Source organism: Anolis sagrei, chromosome 4 (assembly GCF_037176765.1).
Source record: "Anolis sagrei isolate rAnoSag1 chromosome 4, rAnoSag1.mat, whole genome shotgun sequence".
Classification (NCBI taxonomy): Eukaryota; Metazoa; Chordata; class Lepidosauria; order Squamata; family Dactyloidae; genus Anolis; species Anolis sagrei.
This window is the reverse complement of record NC_090024.1, coordinates 246,264,649-246,286,177: the sequence shown is the minus strand read 5'-3', so window position 1 is coordinate 246,286,177 and position 21,529 is coordinate 246,264,649. Positions and strand designations below refer to the sequence as shown.

At 46.5% G+C, this 21,529-nt stretch overlaps 1 protein-coding gene across 2 annotated transcripts in view; it reads left to right on the top strand.

The window, feature by feature from the left end:
• The first annotated feature begins 4,163 nt into the window (after positions 1 to 4,163).
• Positions 4,164 to 21,529, top strand: part of LOC132772695 (protein-glutamine gamma-glutamyltransferase 2-like) — a 39,872-nt gene continuing 22,506 nt past the window's right edge. For both annotated transcript variants that reach the window (XM_067468300.1, XM_060771563.2), the window contains exons 1-4: positions 4,164 to 4,740; positions 7,760 to 7,939; positions 11,596 to 11,838; positions 20,667 to 20,785. In XM_067468300.1, coding sequence (XP_067324401.1) covers positions 4,620 to 4,740; positions 7,760 to 7,939; positions 11,596 to 11,838; positions 20,667 to 20,785 — 663 coding nt within the window. In that variant the 5' untranslated portion in view covers positions 4,164 to 4,619. The remainder of the gene's footprint in view (positions 4,741 to 7,759; positions 7,940 to 11,595; positions 11,839 to 20,666; positions 20,786 to 21,529) is intronic.

Below are 21,529 nucleotides of genomic sequence, written 5' to 3'. Positions count from 1 at the left end.
TCCCTCCCTCCCTCCTTTCTTTCTTTCTTTCTTTCTTTCTTTTTCTTTCTCTCTTTCTCTCTCTCTTTCTTCCTCCCTCCCTCCTTCCTCTCTCTCTCTCTTTCTTTCTCTCTCTCTTTCTCCCTCCCTCCCTCCCTCCCTTCTTTCTTTCTCTCTCTTTCTTTCTTTCTTTCTTTTTCTCTCTTTCTCTCTCTCTTTCTTTCTCCCTTCCTCCCTCCCTCCCTTCTTTCTCTCTCTCTCTTTCTTTCTTTCTTTCTCTCTCTCTTTCTTTCTCCCTCCCTCCCTCCCTCCCTCCCTCCTTTCTCTCTCTCGCTCTCTCTCTCTCTTTCTTTCTTTTTCTTTCTCTCTTTCTCTCTCTCTTTCTTTCTCCCTCCCTCCCTTCTTTCTTTTTCTCTTTCTTTCTTTCTTTCTTTCTTTCTTTCTTTCTTTCTCAATACTGTCCACACAAGTATTGCAGGTTCAGTCCAATTTTTTCAGTGTTTTCAAAAGAATGCCTGCAAGTCCTTCACCTATGGAGTCTTCTCTTATTTATGCAACTTCTGCATCAACGTACCTTACAGAAAGGGATGACTGTTCTAAGATACTCACATCCAAAGGTTCATCTGCCAAAACAGTTGAACACTGTACTGCATTGCATGTTTCCACTGCTGAACGGCTCTCACAGTTCCAGCTGGGAAAGACATGGGGGTCGGGCAAAATGGCTGCCCAAATGGCAGGGCCATGAAGGCAGCCCTCCCCCTCCCCCCTCCCCATGCCCTACTCTAATGGCAAAGTGAACCTTGTCGAAGGCTTTCATGGCTGGAATCACTAGGTTCTTGTGGGTTTTTTCGGGCACAAGAACCAAAGTGAACCTTCTTCCCACATGTGCCTTTTCCTGCAAGCTCCTCCTCTTGGCACCACACAGCCGTGTGGGAAGAGCAGGAGGAGGAGCAGATCAGGAGTGCTAGCTTTTTGGTTGGCACAGAGGGTTGGCAGCCGTTTTGGAGGGGGTTGGGCCATCCAAGGCACCTTTGCGACCCCCCAAAACTGGCCCAATGTCCCCCCCTGGGGTCGCGACCTCCAAATTGAGAACCGCTGATTTAACCAATTACAGATCCACCTCACCATAGTTTTGCCTAGCCCACATTGGACTAGTTTCCTTGCCAGGAGGTCCGGGGGGACGGGGGGGGGGGGACGGGGGACGGACCTTGTTGAAGGCCTTCCTGAAATCCAGACACGCTCCATCCACGGCATCATTCCCCGCATCTGCCCAGCTTGTAACTCTATCGAAGAAAGAGATCAGATGAGTCTGGCATGACTTGTTTTGGATAAATCCATGTTGACTCTTAGCGATGACCGCATTTCTTTCTAAGTGTTTGCAGACCGCTTCCTTCACAATCCTTTCCAGAACCTGGTATTGACGTGAGGCTGACCGGACATTGGTAATTGTTTGGGTCATCCTTTTTTCCCTTCTTGAAGATTGGGACCACGTTGGCCCTCTTCCAGTCTGCTGGAACGTCTCCCGTTCTCCAGGAAGAATAGAGCATGGGGAGCATGACTTCCCTGGATCTAGACATTATAGTCCTATTGATGCAGACCACAATACCATTGGCTTTTTTTTTTTTTGCTTTTGCATCTCATTGTTGGCTCATGTTTAACTTTTCCACAAGGAGTCCAAGATCTTTTTCACACGTACTGCTTGCGAGCCGTGCGTTCCCCATTCTGAATCTTTGCATTTCATTTTTTTCTGCCTAAGAATCATTGCTTCCTCTTAAAGCCAGTTCCTGTCACCCAAAAAGAACCATAGTTTCCACAATTAGCAGAAGCGTCTTTCTGGTTTCTTCTGCTTTCCTTTTTCATGATGACGGGTTACATGAGGACATTTTCCACTGTGAATTAGCAAGAAGATTTCAGCCAAGCACAAGTTGTTTTATAGAATCATAGAATCATAGAATCAAAGAATCAAAGAGCTGGAAGAGACCTCATGGGCCATCCAGTCCAACCCCATTCTGCCAAGAAGCAGGAATATTGCATTCAAATCACCCCTGACAAATGGCCATCCAGCCTCTGCTTAAAAGCTTCCAAAGAAGGAGCCTCCACCACACTCCAGGGCAGAGAGTTCCACTGCTGAACGGCTCTCACAGTCAGGAAGTTCTTCCTCATGTTAAGATGGAATCTCCTCTCTTGTAGTTTGAAGCCATTGTTCCATTGCGTCCTAGTCTCCAAGGAAGCAGAAAACAAGCTTGCTCCCTCCTCCTCCCTGTGGCTTCCTCTCACATATTTATACATGGCTATCATATCTCCTCTCAGCCTTCTCTTCTTCAGGCTAAACATGCCCAGTTCCCTAAGCCGCTCCTCATAGGGCTTGTTCTCCAGACCCTTGATCATTTTAGTCGCCCTCCTCTGGACACATTCCAGCTTAGAGTCAATATCTCTCTTGAATTGTGGTGCCCAGAATTGGACACAATATTCCAGATGTGGTCTAACCAAAGCAGAATAGAGGGGTAGCAGGACTTCCCTAGATCTAGACACTATGCTCCTCTTGATGCAGGCCAAAATCCCATTGGCTTTTTTTGCCGCCACATCACATTCCTGGCTCATGTTTAACTTGTTGTCCACGAGGACTCCAAGATCTTTTTCACACGTACTGCTCTCGAGCCAGGTGTCCCCCATTCTGTCTCTTTGCATTTCATTTTTTCTGCCAAAGTGGAGTATCTTGCATTTGTCTCTGTTGAACTTAATTTTGTTAGTTTTTGCCCATCATCTCTCTAATCTGTCAAGATCGTTTTGAATTCTGCTCCTGTCCTCTGGACTATTGGCTATCCTCCCAATTTGGTGTCGTCTGCAAACTTGATGATCATGCCTTCTAGCCCTTCATCTAAGTCATTAATAAAGATGTTGAACAGGACCGGGCCCAGGGGGGAACCCTGCAGCACTCCACTCGTCACTTCTTTCCAAGATGAAGAGGAAGCATTAGTGAGCACTCTCTGTGTTCGTCCACTTAACCAATTACAGATCCACCTTATGTGTTGTCGAAGGCTTTCATGGTCGGAATCAGTGAGTTGGTGTATGTTTTTCGGGCTGTATGGCCAAGTTGTTTTGTTAGTACTGTATTTTTTTGTGTCCATTGAAGATACATGGCTATCATATCTCCATAAGGAGCTGGGCATGTTTAGCCTGAAGAAGAGAAGGCTGAGAGGAGATATGATAGCCATGTATCAATATGTGAGAGGAAGCCAAAGTGAGGAGGGAGCAAGCTTGTTTTCTGCTTCTCTGGAGACTAGGACACAGAACAATGGCTTCAAGTTACAAGAGAGGAGATTCCACCTGAACATGAGGAAGAACTTCCTGATTGTGAGAGCCGTTCAGCAGTGGAACTCTCTGCCCCAGAGTGTGTTGTGCTAGGTCGTATGTGGGGGATCCAATCCAATGGGATTTTGGCCTGCATCAATAGGAGCCTAGTGTCTATATCTAGGGAAGTCATGCTACCCATGCTCTATTCTGCTTTGGTTAGACCACACCTGGAATATTGTGTCCAATTCTGGGCAACACAATTCAAGAGAGATATTGACAAGCTGGAATGTATTCAGAGGAGGGCGACTAAAATGATCAAGGGTCAGGAGAACAAGCCCTATGAGGAGCGGCTTAAGGAGCTGGGCATGTTTAGCCTGAAGAAGAGAAGGCTGAGAGGAGATAGGATAGCCATGTATAATAAATATGTGAGAGGAAGCGACAGGGAGGAGGGAGCAAGCTTGTTTTCAGCTTCCCTGGAGACTAGGACACAATGGAAGAATGGCTTCAAACTTCAAGAGAGGAGATTCCATCTGAACATGAGGAAGAACCTCCTGACTGTGAGAGCCGTTCAGCAGTGGAACTCTCTGCCCCGGAGTGTGGTGGAGGCTCCTTCTTTGGAAGCTTTTAAACAGAGGCTGGATGGCCATCTGTCAGGGGTGATTTGAATGCAATATTCCTGCTTCTTGGCAGAATGGGGTTGAACTGGATGGCCCAAGAGGTCTCTTCCAACTCTTTGATTCTAGGATTCTATGGATTGGGTTAGGGGAAATGTCTATGACATCTGAACCAGGTTTCCATTACTTTGGGGAAGATAAAAATAGGAAACATTGTATGTCTATTTGGCTACCTTCATTCTCTGACTTCTGATCCCATTTTTTTTTCACAGTCCGCCCTTGAAGGAACCTTGAATCCATGGACAGCAATCACTCATGACTTCTGACCGAAGACCAAATCCTGCTCTGCACAATCTCCACTCTATAAGACTTCTATTGCGTTTTCCCATTGCACAAATGGTTGAGCAACCAATGCACCAAGGTTCTGATGACCAGCTTTACACCCCAACTTCTCCAAACACCACACAGTACTTACTTTGAACCCCTACTTCCCCTCCAGCTACAGGACTAGTTGGGACTATGCATGAGATAGTGGGTCTCTGCTGAGATGCACAGGGCTCTTTTGCCACCCAAAACTTCTCTTGACCTGCAAAGCAGTGTGTCATTCACCTCCTGGCTCCGTCATCTGAATTTCTTAAGTGTTCCTTGCCTTTCCCTAGAAATCCTCTGGTTCCTCTTTTGACCCCTGACGCTCACCCATCAGAGGGGTGTGTGCTTTGGATTCGTATATATATGTGTGTGTTTGGAAGTAAGTTTGGTACTGTTGGGCTGTCAGCAGATAGAAGAAGCCACAGAAGGCCAAGCAGAACAGAAAGGACTTGGATCAATCCAGTGAACAACAGGATGACTACAGGTAATGAACGCACAAAGGGAAGGAAACTTTTCAAGGGCCCTTTGGCTTTCTCTCTGTATTTCTAGATTTTGTAATACAGTTATTGCAATCTGATCCTTGCAACATGTGGAGATCCAACAGAAGGGGTAATATGATAGCATATGGGATTTTGGCCTGCATCAAGAGGAGCCTAGTGTCTAGATCTAGGGAAGTCATGCTCCCCATGCTCTATTCCTCCTTGGTTAAACCACACCTGGAATATTGTGTCCAATTCTGGGCACCACAATTCAAGAGAGATATTGACAAGCTGGAATGTGTCCAGAGGAGGGCGACTAAAATGATCAAGGGTCTGGAGAACAAGCCCTATGAGGAGCGGCTTAAGGAGCTGGGCATGTTTAGCCTGAAGAAGAGAAGGCTGAGAGAAGATATGATAGCCATGTATAAATATGTGAGAGGAAGCCACAGGGAGGAGGAGGGAGCAAGCTTGGTTTCTGCTTCCCTGGAGACTAGGACGCAATGGAACAATGGCTTCAAACTCCACCATAAACATTTAATCTACTGAGGCCTCAATTAATATCATTTCATTGCTATCTATTTTTATTTTGAAATTTACCAGTAGCAGCTGCATTTTTCACCCTCAGCTTATACTCATCTCAATAAGTTTTCCTAGGTTTTTTGCCGTAAATTTAGGTGCCTTGGCTTATATTCGGGTCGGCTTATACTCGAGTACATAAGGAAGAGCATCTCTTCCAATTTAGTAGGAAAGGCAAAACGGTATCCCTGGTGTCTTTGATTTGTATACCTTTTTTCCTTCCAAAAACAGGGTAAATGTGACAAGACTGAGGAAAGCTTTGAGCTGTTGGAGATGTCTGCAGAAGTCCACAGCTATTGTGTATTGCACAAATTGATTATCTGTATCAGTGTTTCTCAACCTGGAGGTCAGGACCCCTGGGGAGGGTCGCGAGGGGGTGTCAGAGGGGTCCTCGAAGACCATCAGAATGTACAATATTTTCTGTTGGTCATGGGGGTTCTGTGTGGGAAGCTTGGCCTAATTCTATCATCGGTGGGGTTCACATTTGGACATAATGAGTGTTCATGCCAAGTTTGGTCCAGATTGATCATTGTTTGAGTCCAGAGTGCTCTCTGGATTTAAGTGTACTACAACTCCCAAACTCAAGGTCAATGTCCACTGTTCTAGCATTTTCTGTTGGTCATGGGATTTCTGTGTGGCCAGGTCTAGATTCAATTCTATCGTTGGTGGAGTTCAGGAAGCTCTTTGATTGTAGGCGAACTATAAATCCCAGCAACTACAACTCCCAAATGTCAAGATTCTATTTTCCCCAAACTCCACCAGTGTTGACATTTGGGCATATTGAGTATTCGTGTAGAGTTTGCTCCAGATCCATCATTGTTTGAGTCCACAGTGATGTCTGGATGGAGGTGAACTACAACTCCCAAACTCAAGGGCGAACTATAAATCCCAGCAACTACAACTCCCAAATGTCAAGGTTCTATTTTCCCCAAACTCCACCAGTGTTGACATTTGGGCATATTGAGTATTCGTGTAGAGTTTGCTCCAGATCCATCATTGTTTGAGTCCACAGTGATGTCTGGATGGAGGTGAACTACAACTCCCAAACTCAAGGGCGAACTATAAATCCCAGCAACTACAACTCCCAAATGTCAAGATTCTATTTTCCCCAAACTCCACCAGTGTTGACATTTGGGCATATTGAGTATTCGTGTAGAGTTTGCTCCAGATCCATCATTGTTTGAGTCCACAGTGATGTCTGGATGTAGGTGAACTACAACTCCAAAACCAAAGGACACTGCCCACCAAACCCTTCCAGTATTTTCTGTTGGTCATGGGAGAACTGTGTGCCAAGTTTGGTTCAATTCCATTCCTGGTGGGGTTCAGAATGCTCTTTGATTGTAGGCGAACTATAAATCCCAGCAACTACAGCTCCCAAATGACAACATCAATCTCCTCCAACCCCACCAGTATTCAAATTTGGGCGTATCGGGTATTTGTGCCAAATTTGGTCCAGTGAATGAAAATTCAACCTGAATATCAGAGATTTATATTACGATTCATAACAGTAGCGAAATTACAGTGATGAAGTAGCAACAAAAATAATGTTATGGTTGGGGGTCACCACAACTTGAGGAACTCAAGGGTCTGGAGAACAAGCCCTATGAGGAGCGGCTTAGGGAACTGGGCATGTTTAGCCTGAAGAAGAGAAGGCAGAGAGGAGATACGATAGCCATGTATAAATATGTGAGAGGAAGCCACAGGGAGGAGGGAGCAGATCAAGGGTCTGGAGAACAAGCCCTATGAGGAGCGGCTTAAGGAGCTGGGCATGTTTAGCCTGAAGAAGAGAAGGCTGAGAGGAGACATGATAGCCATGTATAAATATGTGAGAGGAAGCCACAGGGAGGAGGGAGCAGATCAAGGGTCTGGAGAACAAGCCCTATGAGGAGCGGCTTAAGGAGCTGGGCATGTTTAGCCTGAAGAAGAGAAGGCTGAGAGGAGATATGAGAGCCATGTATAAATATGTGAGAGGAAGCCACAGGGAGGAGGAGGGAGCAAGCTTGTTTTCTGCTTCCTTGGAGACTAGGACGCAGTGGAATAATGGCTTCAAACTACAAGAGAGGAGATTCCATCTGAACATTAGGAAGAACTTTGGAACTTAGGAAGAACTGACTGTGAGAGCTGTTCAGCAGTGGAACTCTCTGCCCCGGAGTGTGGTGGAGGCTCCTTCTTTGGAAGCTTTTAAGCAGAGGCTGGATGGCCATCTGTCAGGGGTGATTTGAATGGAATATTCCTGCTTCTTGGAAGAATGGGGTTGGACTGGATGATGGCCCAGGAGGTCTCTTCCAACTCTTTGATTCTATGATTCTATGAACTGTATTAAGCGGTCGTGACATTAGGTAGGTTGAGAACCACTGATCTACACATCTTTGGGAATTCCTGCACAGTCTTTCAGAAAAAAACAGTCCGAAAGGAACTTCTTGTCCACTTTCTCTCTTTTCTTGACAGCACTGCTCTTGGCGAATTGGGACCTGCAATGTGAACGCAACAACAAGGACCACCGGACCTCCGACGCCGGTTCCCAGCGTCTCCTTGTGCGCCGGGGCCAGTCCTTCCTTGTGACGCTGCACTTCTCCAAGAGGTCCTTCAACAAAGAGGTGGACAAGCTCACCTTCCACGTCAAGACCGGTGAGTTTTGCTTTGGCCCAACTGAAGGCATGAACCACCTTAGAACTGTAGACTCTTATATCAGGGGTCCCCAAAAGAAGTAGCATTCAGGTTCCCCTGGATACTCCAGAGGACAGGAGCAGGACTCAAAACGATCTTGACAGATGAGAGAGATAGGCCAAAACTAACAAAATGAAGTTCAACAGTGACAAATGCAAGAGACTCCACTTAGGCAGAAAAAAGGAAATGCAAAGATACAGAATTGGGGACAATGAGGCCTGGCTCGAGAGCAGGACGTGTGAAAAAGATCTTGGTGAGTCCTCGTGGACAACAAGTTAAACATGAGCCAACAATGCGATGTGGCGGCAAAAAAAGCCAATGGGATTTTGGCCTGCATCAAGAGGAGCCTAGTGTCTAGATCTAAGGAAGTAATGCTACCCATGCTCTATTCCACTTTGGTTAGACCACGCCTGGAATATTGTGTCCAATTCTGGGCACCACAATTCAAGAGAGATATTGACAAGCTGGAATGTGTCCAGAGGAGGGTGACAAAAATGATCAAGGGTCTGGAGAACAAGCCCTATGAGGAGCGGCTTAAGGATCTGGGCATGTTTAGCCTGAAGAAGAGAGGCTGAGAGGAAACATGACAGCCATGGAGGAGGAGGGAGCAAGCTTGTTTTCTGCTTCCCTAGAGACCAGGACGCAGTGGAACAACGGCTTCCAACTACAAGAGAGGAGATTCCACCTGAACATGAGGAATAACTTCCTGACTGTGAAAGCCGTTCAGCAGTGGAACTCTCTGCTCCGGAGTGTGGTGGAGACTCCTTCTTTGGAAGCTTTTAAACAGAGGCTGTCAGGGGTGATTTGAATGCAATATTACTGCTTCTTGGTAGAAAGGGGTCGGACTGGATGGCCCAGGAGGTCTCTTCCAACTCTTTGATTCTATGATTTGCAATCACAAGATGCATGTTGCATCTGCAACATGCATGCTTCTGCTGCGCCACTCTGTTCTCTGCTCTTCTGGGAGTTATGCCCCAATATCTTGGTTTCTCCTGTTTGGTTCTTCCCTCAAAAGACATTCCTCTCCAAAGCTGCTCCTTCACTGCCCCTGCTTAGGGGTGGCCTTGCTAAATTCCCGTGGGGAAAGTTGAGGCCCATAATTTTCTTAATCGTTTCTTTATTTTTTCCTCTTTTTTTCTTTCACTTCTCCTCTTCTTCCTTCTCCTTTCTCCTGTTCCTCTTTTCTTCTTCCTCCATCTGCTTTCTTCTCTTCTTTGGGTTGTGGCGCAGCTGCATTAAAATCACTACTGACTGAAATGTCATGAGTTTGAAGCCAGCCTGGGTCGGAGTAAGCTCCCGACCATTTGTCTAGCTTCATAGAATCATAGAATCATAGAATCAAAGAGTTGGAAGAGACCTCAAGGGCCATCCAGTCCAACCCCCTGTCAAGAAGCAGGAATATTGCATTCAAATCACCCCTGACAAATGGCCATCCAGCCTCTGCTTAAAAGCTTCCAAAGAAGGAGCCTCCACCACACTCCGGGGCAGAGAGTTCCACTGCTGAACGGCTCTCACAGTCAGGAAGTTCTTCCTCATGTTCGGATGGAATCTCCTCTCTTGTAGTTTGAAGCCATTGTTCCCTTGCGTCCTAGTCTCCAAGGAAGCAGAAAACAAGCTTGCTCCCTCCTCCTCCCTGTGGCTTCCTCTCACATATTTATACATGGCTATCATATCTCCTCTCAGCCTTCTCTTCTTCAGGCTAAACATGCCCAGTTCCCTAAGCCGCTCCTCATAGGGCTTGTTCTCCAGACCCTTGATCATTTTAGTCGCCCTCCTCTGGACACATTCCAGCTTGTCAATATCTCTCTTGAATTGTGGTGCCCAGAATTGGACAAGTAGGAAATTTAGGTACCTCCTACGAGGAGGCCAATTTAACTAATTCACGATGCCATAAAAGTCTCCAGCAGCGTGCAAAAGAATGAGGAAGTAGTCCATCAGTGTCACAAGTGGACAGTGACGCAACAGCTCCCCCGGTGGCCAGAATTCAAAGATACCCTCATGAAGCTGGGAAGTTAAATAGCCTCTGTGTGTCTTTCTAAATACCTTATGTTGTGTGTCTGTGGCATTGAATGTTTGCCATGTATCTGTGCAAGAATGAGGAAGTACTCCATCAGTGTCACAAGTGGACAGTGACGCAACAGCTCCCCCAGTGGCCAGAATTCAATGCATACCCTCATGAAGCTGGGAAGTTAAATAGCCTCTGTGTGTCTATCTATATATGTTGTGTGTCTATGGCATTGAATGTTTGCCATGTATATGTGCATTGTGATCCGCCCTGAGTCCCCTGCGGGGTGAGAAGGGTGGAATAGAAATACTGTAAATAAGTAAATAAATAAATTCTTCTTTGTCCTCCCTCTCCTCCTTGCTCTCTTCTCCTCTCCTCTCCTCTCCTCTCCTCTCCTCTCCTCTTTTCTTCTCTTCTCTTCTTTCTCCTCTTCCTCCTCCACTTCTCCCCTCTCTGCTTCTCTTTTGCTTCTCTTCTCTTCTCTTTCTCCTCTTTCTCCTCCACTTCTCCCCTCTCTGCTTCTCCTTTGCTTCTCCTCCTTGCTCTCCTCTCCTCTTCTCTTCTCTTCTCTTCTCTTCTCTTCTCTTCTCTTCTCTTCTCTTCTCTTCTCTTCTCTTCTCTTCTCTTCTCTTCTCCTCTTTCTCCTCCACTTCTCCCCTCTCTGCTTCTCCTTTGCTTCTCCTCCTTGCTCTCTTCTTCTCTTCTCTTCTCTTCTTTTCTCTTTCTCCTCTTCCTCCTCCACTTCTCCCCTCTCTGCTTCTCCTTTGCTTCTCCTCCTTGCTCTCTTCTTCTCTTCTCTTCTCTTTCCCCTCTTTCTCCTCCACTTCTCCCCTCTCTGCTTCTCCTTTGCTTCTCCTCCTTGCTCTCTTCTTCTCTTCTCTTCTCTTTCCCCTCTTTCTCCTCCACTTCTCCCCTCTCTGCTTCTCCTTTGCTTCTCCTCCTTGCTCTCTTCTTCTCTTCTCTTCTCTTCTCTTCTCTTCTCTTCTCTTCTCTTCTCTTCTCTTTCTCCTCTTCCTCCTCCACTTCTCCCCTCTCTGCTTCTCCTTTGCTTCTCCTCCTTGCTTTCTTCTTCTCTTCTCTTCTCTTCTCTTCTCTTCTCTTCTCTTCTCTTTCTCCTCTTTCTCCTCCACTTCTCCCCTCTCTGCTTCTCCTTTGCTTCTCCTCCTTGCTCTCTTCTTCTCTTCTCTTCTCTTCTCTTCTCTTCTCTTCTCTTCTCTTCTCTTTCTCCTCTTCCTCCTCCACTTCTCCCCTCTCTGCTTCTCCTTTGCTTCTCCTCCTTGCTCTCTTCTTCTCTTCTCTTCTCTTCCTCCTCTTCCTCCTCCACTTCTCCCCTCTCTGCTTCTCCTTTGCTTCTCCTCCTTGCTCTCTTCTTCTCTTCTCTTCTCTTCTCTTTCTCCTCTTCCTCCTCCACTTCTCCCCTCTCTGCTTCTCCTTTGCTTCTCCTCCTTGCTCTCTTCTTCTCTTCTCTTCTCTTTCTCCTCTTCCTCCTCCACTTTTCCCCTCTCTGCTTCTCCTTTGCTTCTCCTCCTTGCTCTCTTTTTCATTCCTCCTCATTCTCTTCCTCCTCCTCCATCTTTCTTCTCTTCTCCCTCCTCTTTTTCTCTTCTTCCAGGTCCTCGCCCCACCCAGACATCTGGGACCAGTTCTTCCTTCCCTCTCTCCTCCTCCCTGAAAAAGGCCAAATGGAGCTCCACTGTGGAAGGCCAGGATGGGTCCTCCCTGACCGTAGCGATCTTCCCTCCTCCGGATGCCAGGATTGGCCGCTACCACCTGACCCTGGAGATCTCCACTGAAGGTCAAGAGTTCAGCTACGACCTGGGGGAGTTCATCCTGCTCTTCAATCCATGGTCCACAGGTAGGTCTCCTCAGATTGGCCAGTAGGAAGCTGTGTTGCATCCTTCAGGTCCACCTTGTAGAAGGTGCCACGTTCCATTTCTTCTGGGTTTAGGGCTTACAATTCAAGGTGTTTGGGGAAACGATTTGGCCCCCTTAAAGATCTGATTGAAACATGGAGTGTCAGAAATACTTTTTAAATGTTAAAGATATTATTTTATTCCATTTACAGTTAGACAGAGTATTGGGTACTATGCAGAGAATGAAGGTAGACACACAGATTCTATATAACTACATTGGGTACACAAACAAAGAGGATACTACTAGGGCTGGTCAATTCGTTTCGTTAATTCGTAATTCGTTAAAAGATTCATTAATTTTTGAATTACGAAACGATTACAAAACTTATTTTTAAGCCTGGAAGTGTTTTTAAATATCGAAACGGCAGGTGCCAAAAAATTTTGTATTTCCGTCCATTTCGGAAATACGTAAGATGGCCGCCTGGCTTGCTGGGAGCTCTCCTCTCTCGGCGCCGGCTGAGCAAGCGAGAGGGCGAGCGAGAGGGCGGGCGGCGAGCGAGAGGGCGAGCGAGAGGGCGAGGGCGAGCGAGAGGGCGAGCGAGAGGGCGAGCGGCGAGCGAGAGGGCGAGGGCGAGCGGTGAGCGAGAGGGCGAGTGAGAGGGCGAGCGGCGAGCGAGAGGGCGAGGGCGAGGGCGAGCGGCGAGCGAGAGGGCGAGTGAGAGGGCGAGCGAGAGGGCGAGCGAGAGGGCGAGAGGGAGGTCTCCTTCTCTTTCTTTCATTGGCTCAATGCTGTAGCATCCTGGGAGTTGTAGTTTGGCAGCCTGGGAAAAAGAGCCCCTCCTGGAAGGAACCCATCCTAGCGAGAGGGCGAGAGGGCGAGCGAGAGGGCGAGCGGCGAGCGAGCGGCGAGCGAGAGGGCCCGCCAGAGTGAGTGCCTGCCTTCCCTCAATAATAATTTCTCCTCCCTATTCTACTAAATTAATAATTAAATTTAAAAAACATTTAAAAAATATTGAAAAAAAAAGGGCGCCATCTTTACAAAATGTTTTGTAAATATTTACGAAATTTCGTAAATACCGAACTTTTTTTTTGGAAAATTTTGTAATTATTTTAAATATCGAAACAAAAAAAAAACCCCAATTACAAATCGATTTTAGAAACAAATTTTTGCGTTGTTACCCAGGCCTAGATACTACCTTTTATTCAGCATCCACACAGATGTCAACATTCATTCATTCGTCATACATACATTGCCATCCTTGCTTCCTTCTCCTGGAGAAGAGACCTGGATTATTTATTTGTCGCGTCAGAACAATTTATTTATTTCCTGCATTTATTAACCGCCGCTCTCAGCCCTAGGGCGACTCGTGGCGGTGTACAGCACATAAAAGACAATTTACAATGAGCCAAGACAACAAAACTAACATATTACTAATACACAACATCTAATTATACTAAAAAATAATCCGCTCCGTCTTATCATGGAATCATAATCAGTCTCGTAGTCGTAATCCATTCCGGTTGTCATTTCCAGTAACATAGCACTCAGTTGAATGCCTTCTCGAATAGCCATGTCTTCAGGCCCTTACGAAAGGCCATAAGGGAGGGCGCCTGTCTGATGTCAGCAGGGAGGGAGTTCCACAGCCGGGGTGTTGTGCCTCAGAATAGATTCACCTTGCTCTCTCTCTGACAAAACCAGCCAATCTTGAGAAGTAGAAAGTTTATTGAAACAATCAAAGTAAATGCAGTAAAAATTCAGTGGTTACAAGGTAAAAGATCCAATATAATCCTTTGCAGTTTAAGCAGGAGACATGAAGCAAAGCATCAAGCCAAAACCAGGAAGCAGCTTACGGTTCCATGAAGAGCTACTGCAAGCCATATCGCAACGTTGAAACTAACACAGGATCAATGTCCAGGCAGGTTACTTATACGTTATACAGCAAAAGACAAACATCAAACAAGCCTCTAACGAGGAGTTTTCTCACAGATGAGGTCAACACTTCTCTGCCAGCTGCGAACTCCTTCGCACCACCTGTCCTGTGCGACCTTGCAACCCAGCAACTGTCTTATCAACCACATTCCAATCTTGTGACGGCCTTGAAGACACAGGCCTGTCTCTACATTCATGGGAAGAAAACTGAGAGCCCACATCTGCACTATTCTCATTCCCAGCACTCTCTTCACTCCCATTCCCATCAAGTTGGTGCTGAACCACAACACGGGGGGCCACCACTGAGAAGGCCCTCTCTCTCGTCCCCGCCAGACGTGCCTGTGAGGCAGGCGGGATCGAGAGAAGGGCCTCCCCAGATGATCTCAAGGTCCTCGAGGGCTCATAGGCCGAGATGCGGTCCGCAAGGTACTTTGGGCCGGAACCGTTTAGGGCTTTGTAGGATAGCACCAGCACCTTAAATTGGGCCCGGTAGCAAATCGGCAGCCAGTGGAGCTGGAACAACAAGGGCGTTGTATGCTCCCTGCGTCCCGCTCCTGTTAACAACAAGGCTGCCGAGCGTTGGACTAGCTGAAGCTTCCGGGCCGTCTTCAAGGGCAGCCCCACGTAGAGAGCGTTGCAGTAGTCAAGGCGGGATGTGACCAGAGCGTGTACTACCGTGGCCAAGTCAGACTTCCCAAGGTACGGGCGCAGCTGGAGCACGAGCCTAAGCTGTGCAAATGCTCCCCTGGTCACCGCTGAAACCTGGGGATCCAGGCTCAACGATGAGTCCAGGATCACACCCAAGCTGCGAACCTGCGCCTTCAAGGGGAGTGCGACCCCATCCAGCACAGGCTGTAACCCTATGCCCTGTTCGGCCTTGCGACTGACCAGGAGTACCTCCGTCTTGTCTGGATTTAATTTCAACAACCAGTCTCCTCTTAGCCTTCTCTTCTTCAGGCTAGACCTTATCTATTGACTGTTTGATTGCAACCTTGAAAGAACTGTACCAAGTCTGCAAGACTTTGACATAAATATCCTTCAGACCTCGCAACAGACTCAATTGCTGATTATCCCAATTTTCTTCAGAAAGTCCCAGCGGTTTGCACAGACATAGGGACAGCACATCATAGTTCGTTTTTTATAAAGCGTCTGGGTATAACGGCACAATGGCCAGTTGAGATATTCATACCTACCTCCAACAGACAAGAGTTCTTTCTCCCACCTAGGACATTATTCCACAGATAAACACAATTTTCCTAGTTCCAACAGATCTCACCAACTCTGAGGATGCCTACCATAGATGCAGGTGAAACGTCAGGAGAGAATGCCCAAAAAACCTACAACCACCCACTGATGATCCTGCCTTCTAACCCTTCCTCTACGTCATTAATGAAGATTTGGTTAGACCACTTTACCTGGAACATTGTGTCCAATTCTGGGCACCACAATTCAAGAGAGATATTGACAAGCTGGAATGTGTCCAGAGGAGGGCGACTAAAATGATCAAGGGTCTGGAGAACAAGCCCTATGAGGAGCGGCTTAAGGAGCTGGGCATGTTTAGCCTGAAGAAGAGAAGGCTGAGAGGAGATATGATAGCCATGTATAAATATGTGAGAGGAACCCACAGGGAGGAGGGAGCAGATCAAGGGTCTGGAGAACAAGCCCTATGAGGAGCGGCTTAAGGAGCTGGGCATGTTTAGCCTGAAGAAGAGAAGGCTGAGAGGAGATATGATAGCCATGTATAAATATGTGAGAGGAACCCACAGGGAGGAGGGAGCAGATCAAGGGTCTGGAGAACAAGCCCTATGAGGAGCGGCTTAGGGAGCTGGGCATGTTTAGCCTGAAGAAGAGAAGGCTGAGAGGAGATATGATAGCCATGTATAAATATGTGAGAGGAACCCACAGGGAGGAGGGAGCAGATCAAGGGTCTGGAGAACAAGCACTATGAGGAGCGGCTTAAGGAGCTGGGCATGTTTAGCTTGAGGAAGAGAAGGCTGAGAGGAGATATGATAGCCATGTATAAATATGTGAGAGGAACCCACAGGGAGGAGGAGGGAGCAAGCTTGTTTTCTGCTTCCTTGGAGACTAGGACGCGGAACAATGGCTTCAAACTACAAGAGAGGAGATTCCATCTGAACATGAGGAAGAACTTCCTGACTGTGAGAGCCATTCAGCAGTGGAACTCTCTGCCCCGGAGTGTGGTGGAGGCTCCTTCTTTGGAAGCTTTTAAGCAGAGGCTGGATGGCCATTTGTCAGGGGTGATTTGAATGCAATATTCCTGCTTCTTGGCAGAATGGGGTTGGACTGGATGATGGCCCAGGAGGTCTCTTCCAACTCTTTGATTCTATGATTCTATGATTTTATGATTCTAAGATCTTAAACAGGACCGGGCCAGGGGGGAACCCTGCTGATAGCACTCAGCTCGCCACTTGCAAAAATGGCCCTTTGTTCCCCTTATTGTCATTTACAAATAATACGATGCTGAAACAACACTGACCCAAGGGATGCCAAAGCAAAAGTGGGAAGGGAAAAGGTTTCTGATTTCAGCTGATGTGGGGAGAAAATGGTCATGATATCTGTAGTCTTGTCATATTGCTGAACCTGTGGCTCTCTGGCCCTCTGCTCATTCCTTCCCTTGAATATTGCATAAGATTCTTGGGGACACATTTTTTTTTATGTTGTTGTTCATTCGTTCAGTCGTCTCCGACTCTTCGTGACCTCATGGACCAGCCCACGCCAGAGCTCCCTGTCGGCTGTTACCACCCCCAGCTCCCTCAAGGTCAGTCCAGTCACTTCAAGGATGCCATCCATCCACCTTGCCCTTGGTCGGCCCCTCTTCCTTTTGCCTTCCACTTTCCCCAGCATAATTGTCTTCTCTAGGCTTTCCTGTCTCCTCATGATGTGGCCAAAGGACTTCCACTTTGTCTCTAGTATCCTTCCCTCCAATGAGCAGTCGGCCTTTCTTTCCTGGAGGATGGACTGGTTGGATCTTCTCGCAGTCCAAGGCACTCTCAGCACTTTCCTCCAACACCACAGCTCAAAAGCATCTCTCTTCCTTCGCTCAGCCTTCCCGAAGGTCCAGCTCTCACATCCGTAGGTTACTACAGGGAATACCATGGCTTTGACTATGCAATGCAGGCCTGTAGCGAGGGGGTGGTTTTAGGGGTTCAAACCCCCCCCCCGAAATGTTTCAGATTTGTTTAAAAAACCTGGTTTACTCATGAGTTTTAACTGGTTAACCCAATCCCCATGCTAAGTCTATGAGATGCAAAAAATTAAGAGTCCCTCCAGAACTGTAAACACTATCTCAAGCAAATATTGACAATTTATTCACACTGTCATTACTTGCAGCAATAGCCGATGTAATGAAGCAACCAAGTTGGGGGTGTGTGTGTTGAATGCTCTCATTAAGGAGGCCAGACTTGGTGGAGGTGGTTGACAGGGGTGGAGCTGCAGGCTATTGAAGGTTGCTCTGCCCCCTGCTGTACTCTTGGCTTCAGCGTGAGCTAGGAGGCAGGTTTCAACCCCCCCCCCCAAATTTTTCAACCCTCCCCGAAATTTTCAACCCCCCCCCCAAAAGTCAACCCTCCCCGAAATTTTTTTCTGGCTACGGCCCTGATGCAATGGATCTTTGTTGCCAGTGTGATGTCTCTACTCTTTACTATTTTATCGAGATTGGACATTGCTCTCCTCCCAAGAAGGAAGCGTCTTCTGATTTCCCGGCCACAGTCTGCATCTGCAGTCATCTTTGCACCTAGAAATACAAACCCTGTAACGGCCTCCATGGTTTCTCCCTCTATTTTCCAGTTGTCAATCATTCTTGTTGCAAAAGCCACTTCTTTTGGTGACAAAGCATTTTCGATTTTGCCAGCAGTTGCGAAATTACATGGGTTTTCCCCGTTTGCAAAATGAGTTGGCCACTCCGGTTATTGAACCTTGATTTGACTTCCATAGCAGGGAACTGAAATCCATCCTGAGAAAAGGTCCGATTTGGCTCTGGAGAGAGAAGGCTGACCTTAGCTTCAGCCTCTCCTCCTCCTCTTCATTGTCTTCCTCTTCTGTCTTTATTCTCTTCTTTTTCTCTTTAGTTACCACATTAATTTCTTTTCTTTTTTTTTATTGATATTTTTATACAGTTTTTCTTTACAACGAAAGAGGGGGAACAATCATTGTGATAGAAAGTCACAGAATTTAGACAGATTGTGAAGGACAGAATTGTGGGTGGGTATGGGTGGGGAAAGGAGGGGGCTGAGAAGATAGTGGGAGGGGTTGTTGGGGTAGGGGTATACACACATGTATATACAACTTCCGTTCAGTCCACAGAGGGTAGTTGTTTGTCTCCTTTATTCTTTTGCCTTCTTCTCGTAATTCTTGTTTCTTTCCCCATAGAAATTTATATGTCCAGTTTGATTTTTCCTTTTAAGTATTCTTTAAGGTATTTCCAATTTGTTTGTTTGTTCTTACTCTGCTCCTCTAGTAAGCACGATAGGCTATCACAATTCCTGTAGTCTATTATCTTCTTTATCCATTCTTCCTTGGAGGGAATCTCTTTACTTTTCCATTTTTACGCTATTAGTATTCTAGCCGCTGATGATAAATAGAAAAAAAAAATTTCTTCATTTTTCCCTAGCCCGATTTCCATTATATTTAGTAGGTAGTATTCGGGTTTTATGTCAAATTTCGTTTTTATAATGATTTGTGTATGTTCGTGTATCATTTTCCAGAAAGCTTTTATTTTTTTGCAGCTCCAATACATATGAAAATAAGTGCCAGCTTCTTTTCCGCACCTCCAGCATCGGTTATTAGGGTTTTTGCTAAACTTGGCTAGTTGGACCGGAGTCAGATGCCACCTATAGAAAACCTTAAACCAGTTCTCAACAATATTGATGGATTTGGTGTACTTCAGTTTGGTTTTCCATGCTTGCTCCCATTCACTTAATAAGATGGAGTGACCTACGTCCCTAGCCCACTTGACCATATTCTCTTTTACCACCTCCCTCTCAGTGTTCCATTCAAGCAAGTTCTTATATAATATTCTAATCAATTTTTTGTCTTTTTTCATGATTATATCCCAGCAGCTTTCTTTTTCACTGAACCCAACCTTTAGATCTTCCTTGAAGCACTGTTTGATTTGCATATATTGTAACCAGTTTATTTCTTTGTCTTCTCCCTTCAGTTCTTCCATTGATTTCAGGTGCCATTCGTTGTTAATTTTTGTCAGCAATTGTCTGTAATTGAGCCATCTGTTTTTCGGTATTTCTCTTTTGTGATGAGCCTCAACTGGTGACGTTCACATGGGTATTTGAGGGTACATGACATTTTTATATTTATTCCAGATTTTCAATAGGGCGGCTCTGACATAGTGATTGGTAAAGTTGTATTCTATTTTCGCTTTCCCATAACAAAGGTAGGCGTGCCACCCTCTTCTTATATCGTGGCCTTCTAATGTCAACATTTTCTTTTGCCACATTAATTTCTGTAATTACTTGAGCCCTAGAACAGGGGCATCCACGCTCTTGTTATATCCCGAATAGACTACTGCAACGCACTCTACGTGGGGTTGCCCCTGAAGACTGTTCGGAAACTTCAACTGGTACAGCGAGCGGCAGCCAGATTGCTTACGGGAGCGACATACAGGGAGCACACCACCCCCCTGTTGTGTCAGCTCCACTGGCTGCCGATTCAATTCCGAGCACAATTCAAGGTGCTGGTTTTGACCTACAAAACCCTATACGGTTCCGGTCCAGCATATCTGTCCGAACGTATCTCCCTCTACGTCCCACCTTGGAATCTGAGATCATCTGGGGGGGGGGCCCTGCTCTCAACCCCACCGCTATCACAAGTGAGGCTGGTGGGGACGAGGAGCAGGGCCTCCTCAATGGTGGCCCCTCACCTGTGGAACTCACTCCCTGGGGAAATCGGGGCATCAACGTCCCTCCTCGCCTTTAGGAGGAAGGTAAAGACGTGGTTGTGGGGCCAGGCCTTTGGGCAATCTGACAATTAGACGTGGACAACCAGATGGATAGGACTGAAAGGACTGACTGTTGTGGTATGGAAGGTGAACTATGAGATGGTGGAACATTGACCGTTAATGAGGAGAAATGGTTTGTATTAGTCTTATTGCCGATTTTAGTTTTTATGATTATTCTTGCCTATACGAACTTACTTACTTACTTACTTACTTAGGCGATCCCTCGTTGGACGAGTAAGATGGTCTTCCATTATGGATTTCCTTGTGGGTCCAGATGTGGCTGTGGAGCCCTATTCTTGCTCTGCATCTTCTTCCGCAGTGAGGGCATTGGTTTCCAGGTGGAAGGCAGTCCCGGTCGGGGTTGGCTTGATGCGCCTTCCTCCTGGCACGTTTCTCTCTTTCACCCTCCATTCGTGCCTCCTCAAATTCTGCAGCACTGCTGGTCACAGCTGTCCTCCAGCTGGAGCGCTCAAGGGCCAGGGCTTCCCAGTTCTCAGTGTCTATGCCAGAGTTTTTGAGGTTGGCTTTGAGCCCATCTTTAAATCTCTTTTCCTGTCCACCAACGTTCCGTTTTCCGTTCTTAAGTTTGGAGTAGAGCAACTGCTTTGGGAGACGGTGCTAATGTCTGTGAATTGATGTTATTGCTAGATTTACTGTTTTGTTAACTGATGTTATATATTTTATTGTTGTTGCGATGCGGGCATCGAATTGTGCCTCGCTTTTGTAAGCTGCCCTGAGTCGTCGTCGTCCCCCCCCCCCCCGGGGTGAGAAGGGCGGGGTAGAAGTAATCGAAATAAATAAATAAATCCATCAAAAGTAAGAACTGGTTCAATTTGGATCCCTGGCTGTTCCCCTTCCTGCGCAGGGCCAGGTTGTCTCTCCGTTTTCTCTTCTGCTCTTCCACCTGTGTCTTTCTTCTCTTTGCTCAGATGACACTGTCTTCATGAAAAGCGAAGAGGCCCGGGTCGAATATGTCCTGACCCAACATGGACAGATCTACCAAGGATCCCAGGATTTCATCTTTGGCTGCCCTTGGGTCTTCGGGCAGGTGGGTTTCTCTCATGGGTAACATTTAAAGTGAGATCAAACTGCTATAAAGTATAAATATACAGGGTTAGTCAAAATGAATAGGCCAATAAGATGTATTACTGAGTTATAGACAAATTCTAGTGTTCTATAGTGTGCCGTAGCGCTTGGGGGCTATTAGTCTTAAAAGGAGGATGGACGTGGCATCTTTCCCCCAAGGGATTGCTTCTTGCCCTCCTTTAGGAAACTGGAACTCCCAAGAACCCAAAACGATGTAAATAACTCAAAATAAGTTTTATTTGTCACAAAGTCATTTCTTCAATGCAATGAACTGGAAAACTTTAGAGGGGTGAAGGAAAAACACACTTTACAGTCTCTATTAGTCCTGGGTCCAAGGGCTTTGAAGCTGAGAAGCCTCACCAGGTTTCCTCTTCCTCAATGGCTGTCAATGCCAGAGCAAACAACAACCCCAATTCAGATGGCCTATTTTGAAGATTCAGGATCTTCCTCTGGTGCCAAAAGAACTGGCTTGAAGGCGCCTGGGTCTCCTCAGTATCGTCCAGGATGATCTGGACATAAAGCATGAGTCCCAGGGGTAAAAAACCTCAGAATTGGTGCTAAGAGGTAACTTAAAACAGGGTCTTTAAGAATGAAGTCTCTTACTCACGTCCATGTGGTACAAACTCTGATGGCAGAATGAAAAGAAAAGGAAGTTCTCCCCTCTTGCAGGAAGAGGTGGAGCCAAACAGTGCTGATTGACAGCTAT